General features: G+C 41.2%; 1 protein-coding gene across 2 annotated transcripts in view; it reads right to left on the bottom strand.

The window, feature by feature from the left end:
* Nucleotides 1-1508: 1508 nt before the first annotated feature.
* LOC123503160 (cell adhesion molecule 3-like) overlaps nt 1509-14009 on the bottom strand; it is a 33509-nt gene continuing 21008 nt past the window's right edge. Inside the window, exons 2-7 of one of the 2 annotated variants that reach the window (XM_045252667.1) lie at nt 9555-9701; nt 8923-9131; nt 8305-8440; nt 5178-5314; nt 3144-3363; nt 1509-1791 (exon numbers count right to left, since the gene is read on the bottom strand). In XM_045252667.1, coding sequence (XP_045108602.1) covers nt 1700-1791; nt 3144-3363; nt 5178-5314; nt 8305-8440; nt 8923-9131; nt 9555-9666 — 906 coding nt within the window. In that variant the 5' untranslated portion in view covers nt 9667-9701 and the 3' untranslated portion in view covers nt 1509-1699. The remainder of the gene's footprint in view (nt 1792-3143; nt 3364-5177; nt 5315-8304; nt 8441-8922; nt 9132-9554; nt 9702-14009) is intronic. The other variant, XM_045252666.1, reaches the window with a different exon arrangement.

Here is a 14009-nt window from a genome sequence, read left to right as displayed (position 1 = left end):
CAGGAAGAAGGAGGAGAGGAAGACCCAAGATTAGATGGAAAGACTGTGTACAAGAAGACATGAAAGAGAAAGGACTGCAAAGCGACATGGGTGGTGACAGAGGCAGGTGGAGGCGACTCATCTAAAACAGCGACGCGGTATAAAACCTTGATAATCAGCTGACGAAGAAGAAGATAGGAAGAAAAAGGAGGAGGAGGAGAAACAGAAGAAAAGAAGGAATAGAGAAGAAAGTAAAAAAAAGGTTAAATTAGAAAAAAAACAATGAACAGAACATGAAAGATGAATACAAGTAAAAAGATATATTTTCTCTCTCTCTCTCTCTCTCTCTCTCTCTCTCTCTCTCTCTCTCTCTCTCTCTCTCTCTCTCTCTCTCTCTCTCTCTCTCTCTCTCTCTCTCTCTCTCTCTCTCTCTCTCCAACCACGCCCTTTTCATTTACATTAGAAGTAACACACACACACACACACACACACACACACACACACACACACACACACACACACACACACACACACACACACACACACACACACACACACACACACTCTCTCTCTCTCTCTCTCTCTCTCTCTCTCTCTCTCTCTCTCTCTCTCTCTCTCTCTCTCTCTCTCTCTCTCTCTCTCTCTCTCTCTCTCTCTCTCTCTCTCTCTCTCTCTCTCTCTCTCTCTCTCTCTCTCTCTCTCTCTCTCTCTCTCTCTCTCTCTCTCTCTCTCTCTCTCTCTCTCTCTCTCTCTCTCTCTCTCTCTCTCTCTCTCTCTCTCTCTCTTTACATGTTTTACACGATAATTCATCCCTTGTTAAACCAATAATTTTTGAAGAGGACTTTCTTGTCAACTTAAACCTGAGAACCTCCTCCTCCTCCTCCTCCTCCTCCTCCTCCTCCTCCTCCTCCTCCTCCTCCTCCTCCTGTCGTCTCTGCCATTATTACTTCCTCGCCTCACATCTTTTTCCTAACTTTGCCTTCCTGTACCCGCCTCCTGATTTATGAAGGTAATTGCGCATCAAAGGTGGACCTCCCTTATTTTTTACACCACTCAAGCAAAGTATCCTGGTTCTTCGCCCGCAAGTTTACCTAGTGTGTGTGTGTGTGTGTGTGTGTGTGTGTGTGTGTGTGTGTGTGTGTGTGTGTGTGTGTGTGTGTGTGTGTGTGTGTGTGTGTGTGACCTCTTCCTAAGTGTAACCTCTTAATAAGCGTGATTTTTTTGTGTGTGTGTGTGTGTGTGTGTGTGTGTGTGTGTGTGTGTGTGTGTGTGTGTGTGTGTGTGTGTGTGTGTGTGTGTGTGTGTGTGTGTGTGTGTGTGTGTGTGTGTGACCTCTTCCTAAGTGTAACCTCTTAATAAGCGTGATTTTTTTTTGAGACGTGTGTGTGTGTGTGTGTGTGTGTGTGTGTGTGTGTGTGTGTGTGTGTGTGTGTGTGTGTGTGTGTGTGTGTGTGTGTGTGTGTGTGTGTGTGTGTGTGTGTGTGTGTGTGTGTGTGTTTGGTCTCATGACATTTACTAGGAGTGATGTGTGTGTGTGTGTGTGTGTGTGTGTGTGTGTGTGTGTGTGTGTGTGTGTGTGTGTGTGTGCACTAGTATGTGTGTATGTGTGTGCTCATAGGGGGGAGGAGGTGGAGGAGAGGGACTGTGTTACTTCTAATGGGTGTTGAGGGGAAGTGTGTGGATGTGTGGGGGCAGGTGTGGGCAGGTGTTGGCGTGCCTATCATCTGGTGGCCAGCAGCAGGTGTGTGAGGCAGGTGAGCAGAGGTGGCAGCAGCAGCAGCAGGGCGGGGAAGGCTGGAGATGGCCCGCAACCTGGAGAGAGAGAGAGAGAGAGAGAGAGAGAGAGAGAGAGAGAGAGAGAGAGATAATATAATTAGTCTTCCTTACTCAAATTTTACGAGTTAAATGCAAGACTGACTGCTTCTCTAAACGCGACACGCATTGCCAGACAAGTACTAAGACTATGCGTGTGTAAATAGGAACAGAATACAATTAGCGCGGGAGTGAATACAGTGGCGTGTCTTGATAAGAAAAAATGTAATTAGCTTATGAATACAATGGTAAGTGCGTATCTTGATAATTGACAGATAAATGCACGGAATAAAAGCTTGACTAAATAAGAAAGAACAATTAACAGGTAAATAGAAGGTTTAGTGACCACAGCAAGGTATAATACGTAATGGCACAATACGCCTATAAGATTACAAAGCACGCCAATAGAAACATTTAACCCGTTCAGTACCATAACGTGTTTCCACATTCATTATGCTTACTATTTGATAATTTTGTACAGCTTTGGAAACTTACGTAGGGAATAAAATAGTGAAGACTGTGGCCATTAATCTTCTGACCTCTATAGATCCTTCCTAATGTCAATAGAATGGTCTAATCGTACACAAATTTCAAAGCAAAGATGTGTTCCAGTATTGAAGGGGTCAAACTAGTAAGTGTACTGTAAAATGGTACCAAAGCTTATTATAACTACTCCCACCAGACCAGACCAGCATAATCTATAATGATTTACAAAAAGCCTCTAACATTCCCGAGCACAGCCATACGAACATTTAAGCTTCAAAATGTCGTGCAATATGAAACCAAAGCTTAACATTATCTTATCCTTCCTTTTTTTTTTTTCCTTCTCTTTTTTTCTTTTTTTTTCTTGTCGGGGGAGCTGAACTAACTCTCTCGGCCCTGTTCGGAGACTACCATCTAAGTAGGCCTTTTTTTTTATTTAATTGTTTTCGTTACCCATGACCAGTTATCCCGTAAAAATGAAAAAAATAACCAAATAATTAAGTTTCTAAAGCACAGAGATACAAACACTTAAACTAGAATACAAAGTGCAAAATACGAAAGCTTAACATTACAACCATACACCACCAGACCTTTGCTCACCCGTGTTGAGGAGGGAGAGTGGCGCGGAGCTATATAAATGATCTTTTCAGGAACTAATGTTGAAAAAGCCGCCTCTCTATTCCCAGTTTCCAGACATACACTCACTCCCTCTCCCCCTCTCTCTCCCGCTCCCTCTCTCTCTTTAGCAAGCGCGCCTCCTACCAGTGTTACGGAGCCCTTTCATTCTCTCCCTCCCTTAAACCACAATCCAGCGCAAAAAACAACAGCCACAAAGGGAAAAAAAACAAGCGCCCCTCACACAGCCTTACCCGTGTTGAGGAGGGAGAGTGGCGCGGAGCCTGAGTGGCCGTACACCTCCACGTTGGCAGCGACCTGAGTGGAGATTGAGTGTACTTCGGCGCGGCACACCAGATTCAGCGACGGCACCATCCTACTGCCCAGGGGCCGCTCCAGCACTGCCCTGGTGGTGTACACGCCCGGCCTGCTGCCCTCCTCCACTGGCAGCGTGTGCACCCGCCCTGACTCAGCCTGTTTGGAATGGTGGGCGGTGAATGCTGTGTTAGGATGTCTTGTGGTAGAGAGAGAGAGAGAGAGAGAGAGAGAGAGAGAGAGAGAGAGAGAGAGAGAGAGAGAGAGAGAGAGAGGACTGTTTTGGTGTTTTAATTAGTATTTTGTGATTTAGTTAAGTTTGTTTTGTATTTCTCTCTCTCTCTCTCTCTCTCTCTCTCTCTCTCTCTCTCTCTCTCTCTCTCTCTCTCTCTCTCTCTCTCTCTCTCTCGCAAAACAAGTACTAAGATACACCCTTCCCATTTTGCATCACACACACACACACACACACACACACACACACACACACACACACACACACACACACACACACACACACACACACACACACACACACACACAGCGGGACAAAACTTCTAATGCGTGCCGAAAGAAAAAATAGTCAATCAATTCCGTGAGATAGACACATGAATGAAGAAAAAGAAGAGAAAGAAGACTCAGTAATCAGGTTGTTGGTGGTGAGTCATTAAGGAGCTTTGAAAGACGAGACAAATTTATGTATGAGGATGATAAGGTAGAAACAGGCAGGTGTGTTTCATAGAGGGACTGCCACGTGTAGACCTGATGGCTTCCTACACCAACTCTTGTGTTCTTATCAATGACAGTGCAGCCTTGAGAGACGACAGAAATTTACGTATGAGATTGGTAGGTAGAAACAAGCAGGTGTGTTTCATAGAGGGACTGCCACGTGTAGACCTGATGGCTTCCTACACCCTCATTTTTTTTATTTATTTATTTTTTTTATTTATACCATGTGGGCTTTTCACGGGAATTTACAGACTAAAGGGGATACTTTTTGTGGTACCTCCTATCTCAAACCCCACCCGCTAGGAAACCGTTGCCCCGAGTGAGAAAGCCCAACCTACACTCGGACCGTGGACAGGATTCGAACCCGTGCGCTTAGAGACCTCTCTGACCCCAAAGTACGCATGGTTCCACTGTACCACGGCGCGGGACTCATTTGTTCGTACAGCCCCAATGACAGTCCAGCCAAGCAGAACACATTACTGAGATGAGTGAGAAGGATTGAGACTAAAGGGAGTTAAGGACACAAGGCAAAGTGACAAGATGAAGAAGCAAGAACGCGACGAGATCCAAGGGAAGATAGATGTCCTTATAGGGAACAGTGAAGTTAGGTTAGGTTAGGTAAAGTTAGGATAGGTAAGGTCAGGTTAGTTTGGGAACAGTTACGTTAAGACAGGGACTGAATTAAGTGTACAGGAATCTGGGGAAAATTTTGTGACATTAAGAAAGGATAAGGATATGCAAAGGAGACTAAGAGAGAGAGAGAGAGAGAGAGAGAGAGAGAGAGAGAGATGGAAAGATATGGTAATTTGAGGGGAAGGGGAGGAAGTGTAAGGGGTGAGGAAGAAAAGGAGGAGGGAGAGGAGGACTAGTAAAAGGGAGGGAGAGAGGGAAAAGGAGAGATAAAAAGGAAGAATGAGAAGTAAGGAGGAAAAGCGAATAAAGGAGAAAGACAAAATGAAAATGAGATGAGGAGGAAGAAGAGAAGAGAGAAGGGAAAAGGAAGAGTGAGAGTAACGGAAGATGGAAAACACACACACACACACACACACACACACACACACACACACACACACACACACACACACACACACACACACACACACACACACACACACACACACACACACACACACACACACACACACACTTTCACACACTTTCTCTCTCTCTCTCTCTCTCTCTCTCTCTCTCTCTCTCTCTCTCTCTCTCTCTCTCTCTCTCTCTCTCTCTCTCTCTCTCTCTCTTACCGTTAGCTGTTCGTTGTTCATGGTGAATGTGAGGCGCGCTGGTGGGCGGGCGTCTTCAGCAGTGCAAGTAACGTTGAGAGTCTCGCCCACACGGTAACTTGGTCTCAGCCCGGACAAGATGGGCGCGGCGGGCATGGCTGGAAGTCAGAGAGAGAGAGAGAGAGAGAGTGAGAGGGGGGTATTAAAGTCATATTTTTTGTGAGCATTTCTGCCTCACATCTCCACTAGTTTCCATAAGCTTTTGGTGGACTTATTCAGGTTTTTAATTTCGTTTTTTTTTTTTTTTTTTTTTTTTTTTATGATCCCTGCGTGATCTGCTGAAGTCCTGAAGATTTGGTCGTCTCTGAAAGGACGTGGAGAGATGCAGAGTGGTATCATCAGCGTAGGAGTGTATAGGGCATGAAGTTTGGTTAAAAAGATTATTAATGAATAATAGAAAGAGAGTGGGTGACAGGACAGAACCTTGAGGGATATGAAATATTAATAAATTTAGGAGAAGAACGGTAGACGGCCACTTTTCTTCTTCTAAATCTATTAATAGTGGTGTTCCTGAGGGTTCTGTCCTGTCACCCACTCTCATTCTATTTTAATGAATGATCTTAACCAAACTTCTTGCCCTATCCACTCCTACGCTGATGATACCACCCTACATCTTTCCACGTCCTTTCAGAGACGACCAACCCTTCAGGAAGTCAACAGATCACGCAGGGACGCCACAGAACGCCTGACTTTTGATCTCTCTAAGATTTCTGATTGGGGCAAAGAAAATGTAATAGTTTTCAATGCCTCAAAAACTCAATTCTTCCATCTATTAACTTGACACAACCTTCCAGACAACTATCCCCTCTTCAATGACACTCAATGTTTTTTTGTTTTTTTTTATACAGGAAGGGCAACTGGCCAAGGGCAACAAAAAATGGAAAGAAAAGACCCACTGGGTTGTCAGTTCCCTTAAAGGTCATAAGAGTTATCCAAAACTGTCTCCCTCTTCCACACTGAATATCCTCGGTCTGTCCTTTATTCATAATCTTAACAGGAAACTTCACATCTCATCTCTTGCTAAAACAGCTTCTATCAAGTTAGGCGTGCTGCTGCGTCTCCGCCAGTTTTCCTCGCCCCTCCAACTACTAACTCTGTACAAGGGCCTAATCTGTCTTTGTATATTGAGTATTCTTCGCATGTTTGGGAGAATTTCACTCACAGTTTTATTAGATAGGGTGGAATCTAAAGCTTTTCGTCTCATCAACTCCCCTCCTCTGACAGACTTTCAGCCTCTTTCTCACCGCCGAAATGTTGCATCTCTTTCTATCTTCTATCGCTATTTTCATGCTAACTGTTCTACTGATCTTGCTAACTGCATGCCTTCCCTCTTTCTGCGGCCACGCTGCACAAGGCTTTCTCCTTCCTCATATCCCTATTCTGTCCAACTCTCTAACACAAGAGTTAAACAGTACTCTCAATCATTCATACTTTTCACTGGTAAACTCTAGAACTCCCTGTCTGCTTCTGTATTTCTATCTTCCTACGACTTAACTTTCAAGAGGGAGGTTTCAAAACATTTTCTCCCTCACTTCTGGATAACTCTATACCAATCTTTTAGGTAACTTGCAGTTTAAGTGTCTTTTTTTTTTCCTTTTTTTGCCCTTGGCTAGTTTCCTTCTTCCATTAAAAAAAAGATTATCAAGATTTCTACAATATTACCAGGTGAAACACTAGTGAGAATTAGGCTAATCTTCTCTATTACCTTTGAAAATTGTGTTGATGAAATGACTTGGTGTTTTTTAGGGTGTTTTTATGGTTCTAGCGACATAACTGCCAGTTTCCTATGACCTAACTTCATTTAGGAGCGAGGTTTCAAGACATTTATCCTTTTTTTTTTTTTTTTTTCTGGCTCACTCTCTTGGACCTGGAAGGGGACTGGCATCTAAGTGGGCCTTTTTTTCGTTTTTATGTTGACCTTGGTCAGTTCTCCCCTCTTATATAAAAAAGAAACACTAATATTATTCGTTATTAACATGAGATACACTCTTGAAATCTTAGCTAACTTTCTCTGTTGCCTTTAAAAAAATAGTCTTTGTGAAGTTACACTGATTTTTAAGAATGTTTTTATGGTTCTAGTGACAGATTAACATTTCTACATTGTTTGCAGGAAAATTACTCTTAAAAACTTGGCAAATCATCTCTGTGGTCTGTGGTAATAGTTCTGGCGAGAGAGCAAAGCGTTTTAGAATATTGAATTAAATGAGGCGATGGTGGGGATGGTAGCAATGTGTGTGTGTGTGTGTGTGTGTGTGTGTGTGTGTGTGTGTGTGTGTGTGTGTGTGTGTGTGTGTGTGTGTGTGTGTTATTTCTCGTCCCGTGTTTTCGTATCTATTTTAATTTGGTGTGTTTTGTTTTGATTGCTTTTAGTATTGTTTCTCTCTCTCTCTCTCTCTCTCTCTCTCTCTCTCTCTCTCTCTCTCTCTCTCTCTCTCTCTCTCTCTCTCTCTCTCTCTCTCTCTCTCTGTTATGAAAAAATGTGTTTGTTCGTCACTTTGTTTTTATTAACTTGTCTGTTCTCTCTTTTGGTTTTGATCTGTTTCCTTTTGTTTGTTTGTTTGTTCTTTTTTTTCTATTTATTGACTTGTTTATCTATTTATTTTTTGTTTGATCGATTTATTTCTCGTTTTCTTTTTTTAATAATTAATTTTCATTCTATGTGTGTTCTTAGTTCCATTTTGTTTTGATATTTATTCATTTCATTTGTTTGTTGTTTTAGCGTTTTTTTTATATTATTATTTATGGTTTTTTTTACATTTGATTATGGACTTTGATTAATTTTGGTCTTTAATTTGACTACAGTACATTTTATTCATTCATTCATTCATTCATTCATTCAGTGAGTACTGTTGCTGCTGCTACTCCTGCTGCTTCTCCTGCAAATGCTACTACTACTACTACTACTACTACTACTACTACTACTACTACTACTACTACTACTACTACTACTACTACTACTATACCTAATAACAACACCATATGCCTAGAAACATCCATATATTTTCCTCCAAAAACTTGATCAACCACTAAGCACCACCACCACCACCACCACCACCACCACCACCACCACCACCACCCGGACACTCACCCACCACAGTGAGATTGGTCGAGGCGAAGGAGGACTCAAAGTAAGGACTCTCGCTCATCACCTCACAGCGGTACACGCCCTCTGAATCCAGGTGCAGCTCCCTCAGGCTCACCACACGCTCGTCGGACTTGGACAGCTGCGAGAGGGAATGGGGAATAGAGGGGAGGTGAGGGGAGAGGTATGGGAGGGGTGAGGTGAGGAGTGTGGAGGGATTTGGAGTGAAAGGAAGGGGGAGTGAGGGAGACGAGAGAGGGTAAGACATATTAGTTGATTTAAGTGTGTTGTGACCAGAAGAGAGAGAGAGAGAGAGAGAGAGAGAGAGAGAGAGAGAGAGAGAGAGAGAGAGAGAGAGAGAGAGGCAGCATGAGAGGGGAAGAGTAAAAAGGATCGATTAGTTATTTTTCTTGCATCACAATCAAGATATTTTTCCTTCCCTGCTCTCTAATACTGTCCTCTTCGTCATAAAGATAAGGAGATCATAGGGTGACTACAAGGGCGTCTGAGTTGGTCATTGGTCATTGATAATAATAATAATAATAATAATAATAATAATAATAATAATAACAAACATTCCTAGACAAGAGTAACAGTAGCATAGGTGGTGTTGGACAGACTCACCTCCACACTGACGCCCTGTAGATGGTGGTCCACCTTTATCTGCGGCTTGTTCTTGGGCACGTAGCTGTAGAACTGTTCGTCATTCTTGTACCAGCGCACGGAGTAGAAGCCTCGGTTGCCCGCCCTCCACAGGCATTCTAGTCGTGCTGACCGTCCCGCCACTCCGGGCTGCGGCACCTTCACGCTCTGCACCTGCACTCCTGACGCGCCTGTGGGAAGACAAGCAGTGAGGAACATGAGAATGAAGGAGATTGCAAAATACTGGTTGGCGTACACTGAGCAGCTCTACTAGTATTGGTACAGGAAGCCATCAGACCGACACGTGACAGTCCCGCTATGAAACCTCAGGCCATGACGTTTACAAGCACCTGGAGAAGCTGGCCTCCTCCCCAATGTGTGAATTTTATTTTATTATATGTATTTAAATGTTTGATTTGTTTTTATTGTTTTTTTTAGTATATTTAGTTACTTTTAATTTCCTTGTTTTTTAGTCGTTTTTAGTTCGTTTTTTACTAAATTTATGGTTTTAATTAAGATATTGTAGCGGCACCAAATGACCCAAGCTGTTGCGGCGCCTTATTTCAAATCCATCCATTCATCCATCCATCCCGCTATGAAACACGCATACTTACTTCCACTGCGATTATAATGGGTATTTTGATGATTATTTTGATATTTTTGGCACGTATTCTTGTTTAAAGTGGCTGTCTTGAAGGTCATTGCGGTTTTCAAGGGTGTTTCCATGGTTCCAATGATCTACAAAGTATTCTCCATCACCACTAAGAGAAATAATGTTAAACTCGAGAAATTATGAGAAACAATGTGTGTGTGTGTGTGTGTGTGTGTGTGTGTGTGTGTGTGTGTGTGTGTGTGTGTGTGTGTGTGTGTGTGTGTGTGTGTGTGTGTGTGTGTGTGTGTGTGTGTGTGTGTGTGTGTGTGTGTGTGTGTGTGTGTGTGAACGTAAGTGCTTAACTCAACGGAGGTGAAAAAAAAAGACTTCTGATCTCTCTAAGAATTGTGATTGGGGTAGACAAAAATTAGTAGTTTTCAGTGCCTCAAAAACAGTTCCTCCATCTATCAACTCGACACAACCTTCCAGACAGCTATCCTTCTTCTTCAATGACACTCAATTGTCTCCCTCTTCTACACTAAATATTCGCGGTCTGTCCTTTACTCATAATCTTAACTTGAAATTTCACATCTCATCTGTTGCTAGAACAGCTTTTATGAAGTTAGACGTTTTGCGGCGTCTCCGCCAGTTTTTCTCGCTCCTCCAACTGCTAACTCTATACAAGGGCCTTATCCGTCCTTGTATGGAGTACTCTTCGCATGTTTGGGGTATTCCACTCATACAGCTTTATTAGCTAGGATGGAATTAAAAGCTTTTCCTCTCATCAACTCCCCTCCTCTGACTGACTGTCTTCAGCCTCTTCCTCACCGCCGAAATGTTGCATCCCTTTCTATCTTTTATCGTTATTTTCATGCTAACTGCTCTATTGATCTTGCTAACTGCATGCCTCCCCTCCTCCTGCTGCCTCGCTCCACAAGGCTTTCTTCTTCCCCTCATCCTTATTCTGTCCAACCCTCTAATACAAGAGTTAACTAGTATTCTCAATCATTCATACCTTTCTCTGGTAAACTCTGGAACTCCCTGCCTGTTTCTGTATTTCCATCTTCCTAAGACTTATCTTCTTTTAAGAGAGAGGTATCGAGACATTTGTCGCTGAATTTTGACTAATTCTTTTGAATCTTTTATGGGGACTACAATTCCAGTGGGCCTTTTTTTTTAATATTCATTGTTTTGCCCTTGGTAGTTCTCCTCTTACATAAAAAAAAGAAAGATAAAAGGGAAATTAAATTAGGAATGTGTAAAAAAACTAAGAAAAGTGTTGATAGAAAAAAGAGACTAACAGAAAAGTGAAAGTAAAAGGATAGAGAAAGAGATGGGAGGAAATAGAAAAAAAAATGTTACAGGGAAAATAATTAATACCTACTGAAAAAGAAAAAAGGAAAAAATATCGGGGTTTGGAAAGGGAAAAGTAGGAAAATACCAAAGGAAAGAAAAAGGAGGACAGAGTTTAGAAGGAAAAAAATAAAATGAGGAAGCGAGGAGAGGAAGGAGGGAGGGAGGGAGGGAGGGAGGGAGAGACATCTTAACCCTAATCATGTAATAAGGAGGAAAAAAAATAATGATATTATAGCAATAAAAATCGAAACTAGGGCAGACCACAAAGACACACACACACACACACACACACACACACACACACACACACACACACACACACACACACACACACACACACACACACACACACACACACTTCTGAGGGGAGAGATTAAGTGTCAGAGACGTTAGTTAAGGAGGAGGAGGAGGAGGAGGAGGAGGAGGAGGAGGAGGAGGAGGAGGAGGAGGAGGAGGAGGAGGAAAGGAAGGGAAGGCAAAGCAAGGCGGTCTGAGAGATGCATTAAGGGGAGAGAAGCTGTGCCTTGCGAGGGAAAGATGAGAGAGAGAGAGAGAGAGAGAGAGAGAGAGAGAGAGAGAGAGAGAGAGAGAGAGAGAGAGAGAGAGAGAGAGAGAGAGAGAGAAACGCCTGATTAAAGGACAGAACCAGGTAGACAGACATGTTTTTTTATGAATAAAGAGACAAACAGTCACACACATTGACAGACAGACAGACAGACGGACGGACAAACAAAGAGAGACAGAGAGAGAAAAAAAAAGTAAAATATAAAAATAGGAAAAGAGTTGTTAAATAAGTAGATATGAGAGAGAGAGAGAGAGAGAGAGAGAGTGGACTGAGAGATGACTTAAAGGGAAAGCAGGGGAAGAGAGACAGAGAGAGAGAGGAGAAATGAAACAAAGAAAAAAAGAAAAATAAAGCAAATATTTCCTGAGCTACAAATGAGACAAGAACGAAATAAAGAAAGAAAGAAAGAGAGAAAAGACAAGAAAGCAAATGAAAACAATTAGTGTAAACAGCATGAGGAAGTGAGAGAGAGAGAGAGAGAGAGAGAGAGAGAGAGAGAGAGAGAGAGAGAGAGAGAAAGGGTCACAGGGAGAGAGAAATACTGATAGGAGGAGGAAAAATTGAACAGCAAGAGAGGAGAGGGAGAGTGAGGGAGAGGGAGAGAGGGAGAGAGGGACTGTCTGTTGCCGTGAAAAGGGAAAAAGGAGAAGGAAGTGGGGAAAAAAATGCAAGGACAGGAGGGAAAAGAGATTTAGAAATGTGATATAGGAGAAAAAAACTAAAGAAATGGAAAAATGAAAATATGTCAGTGGAAATAAGGAAATGTGATAAAAGAGAGGGGAAAGTGAGGAACATGAAAGAAAATTGAGGAAAACACAAGGGGAAAAAAAGAGGATAAAAATGAAAATGTGGAATGGAGGGGAAAAAAAAAAAGAGACCATGAGGGAAATAAGTAAACAAACCCAAAAATAAACAAAAAAGATACTGAATTGTGAAAGAAAATGAGGAATAATGAAAAAAAAAATGCAAATAAGAGTTAAAGAGAGAAAAACGCAAAAGAAAATGTAAAAAAGACGAAGGAAAAGAGATTTTGAAACATCGTAAGGAAAAAGGAAACAAAAAACTAGAATGAAAATACATCATCATCAACACCATAATTTTCCTAGTAATCAATATATTTTTTCTTCTTATTCCCTCTTAATCTTCTAATGCATCCTAATTTACACTAGAACCCTTAAAACACCACAAAACACCCTTAAAATACCACGAGAACCCTTAAAACACTACAAAACACCCTTAAAATAGTACTAGAACCCTTAAACCCCACAAAACACGCTAAAATACTACTAGAACCCTTAAAACACCACAAAACACGCTAAAATACTACTAGATTCCTTAAAACACCACAAAACACGCTGAAATACTACTTGAACCCTTAAAACACCACAAAACACGCTAAAATACCACTAGAACCTTTAAAACACTAAAAGCGCCCTTAGAATACCACTAAAACCCTTAAAACACCCTTAAACACAACTAGAACCCTTAAAACACCCTTAAACACAACTAGAACCCTTAAAACACACTTGTAAAAAGGTGGAAGAGTGAGAAAAAAACTAGTAAAAAGTACAAAAAAAAAAATTGAAATGTCACACCTGGAGGAAGGAGAGGAAATAGAAATGCAATGGAAATATGAAATGAATACGTGGCGAAAAAATGAGAGTAAAAAATTTGGAGAAAAAAAGCAAAACAGGCGGGAAAGTAGAAAGGTTGCAGGAGAGGAGGGAAAAAAAGTTAAAAGAAAGGACAACATGAAGTAAACAGATAAAAATTTGATCAAGACGAAAGCATAAAAGCACAAATGGAGGAAAATTTTGGGAAAAAGCAAGAAACAGGCTGGAAAGTAGAAAGGTAGCAGGAGAGCAGGAAAAAAAGTAGAAAAATGGACAAATTGAAGTATATTTGATAAAAAGTACAAAACCACAAAAAGGAGAGGAAAAAAAAGAACGGGAGGACAGGAAAAGAAAATGAAAAATCAGAAGAGTTTAAAGGAAAACAAGAAAAAATAAGAGAAAATGAAGTAAACATAAAAATTTGATAAAGACGAAAGCATAAAAGCACAAAAAGAAGAGGAAAATTGAAAAAAGAATAGAAGAACGGGAGGAAAAAGAAAAAAGCATGAGAAATCAGAAAAGCTTAAAGGGAAACAAGAGCGGAAAAAGTAAGATACAAAGGGAAAAAAGACAAATTTTGAAATGTCGCAAGGAAAGAAAGGAAAAAAAAAACTACAATGAAAAAGGAATGAAGCAATGAAGGACTGACGAGGCAAATAAAAGGAAGGAAAAAAAGGAAACGAAAAAAAATGAACAAAAGAAGAAATAAAAATAAAATGACTAAATATTACACGGTATGAGGAAAAAAATATATATTAGATAATGAAAATATAATTGTAAAATGGGATTGAGGGAAAGACAAGACAAAAAGGAAAAAAAAAGAAAAATACAAGAATACGAGGAAAAGATTTTGAAATGTCATAAAGAAAAGAAAAAAACAACGAAATAAGACATGAAGTAGTGATATGACAAAGAGAGAGAGAGAGAGAGAGAGAGAGAGAGA

The sequence above is a fragment of the Portunus trituberculatus genome, chromosome 13 (genome assembly GCF_017591435.1).
Source record: "Portunus trituberculatus isolate SZX2019 chromosome 13, ASM1759143v1, whole genome shotgun sequence".
Classification (NCBI taxonomy): Eukaryota; Metazoa; Arthropoda; class Malacostraca; order Decapoda; family Portunidae; genus Portunus; species Portunus trituberculatus.
Note: the sequence above shows the minus strand (reverse complement) of the source record. Positions and strands in the feature narration are given on the sequence as shown.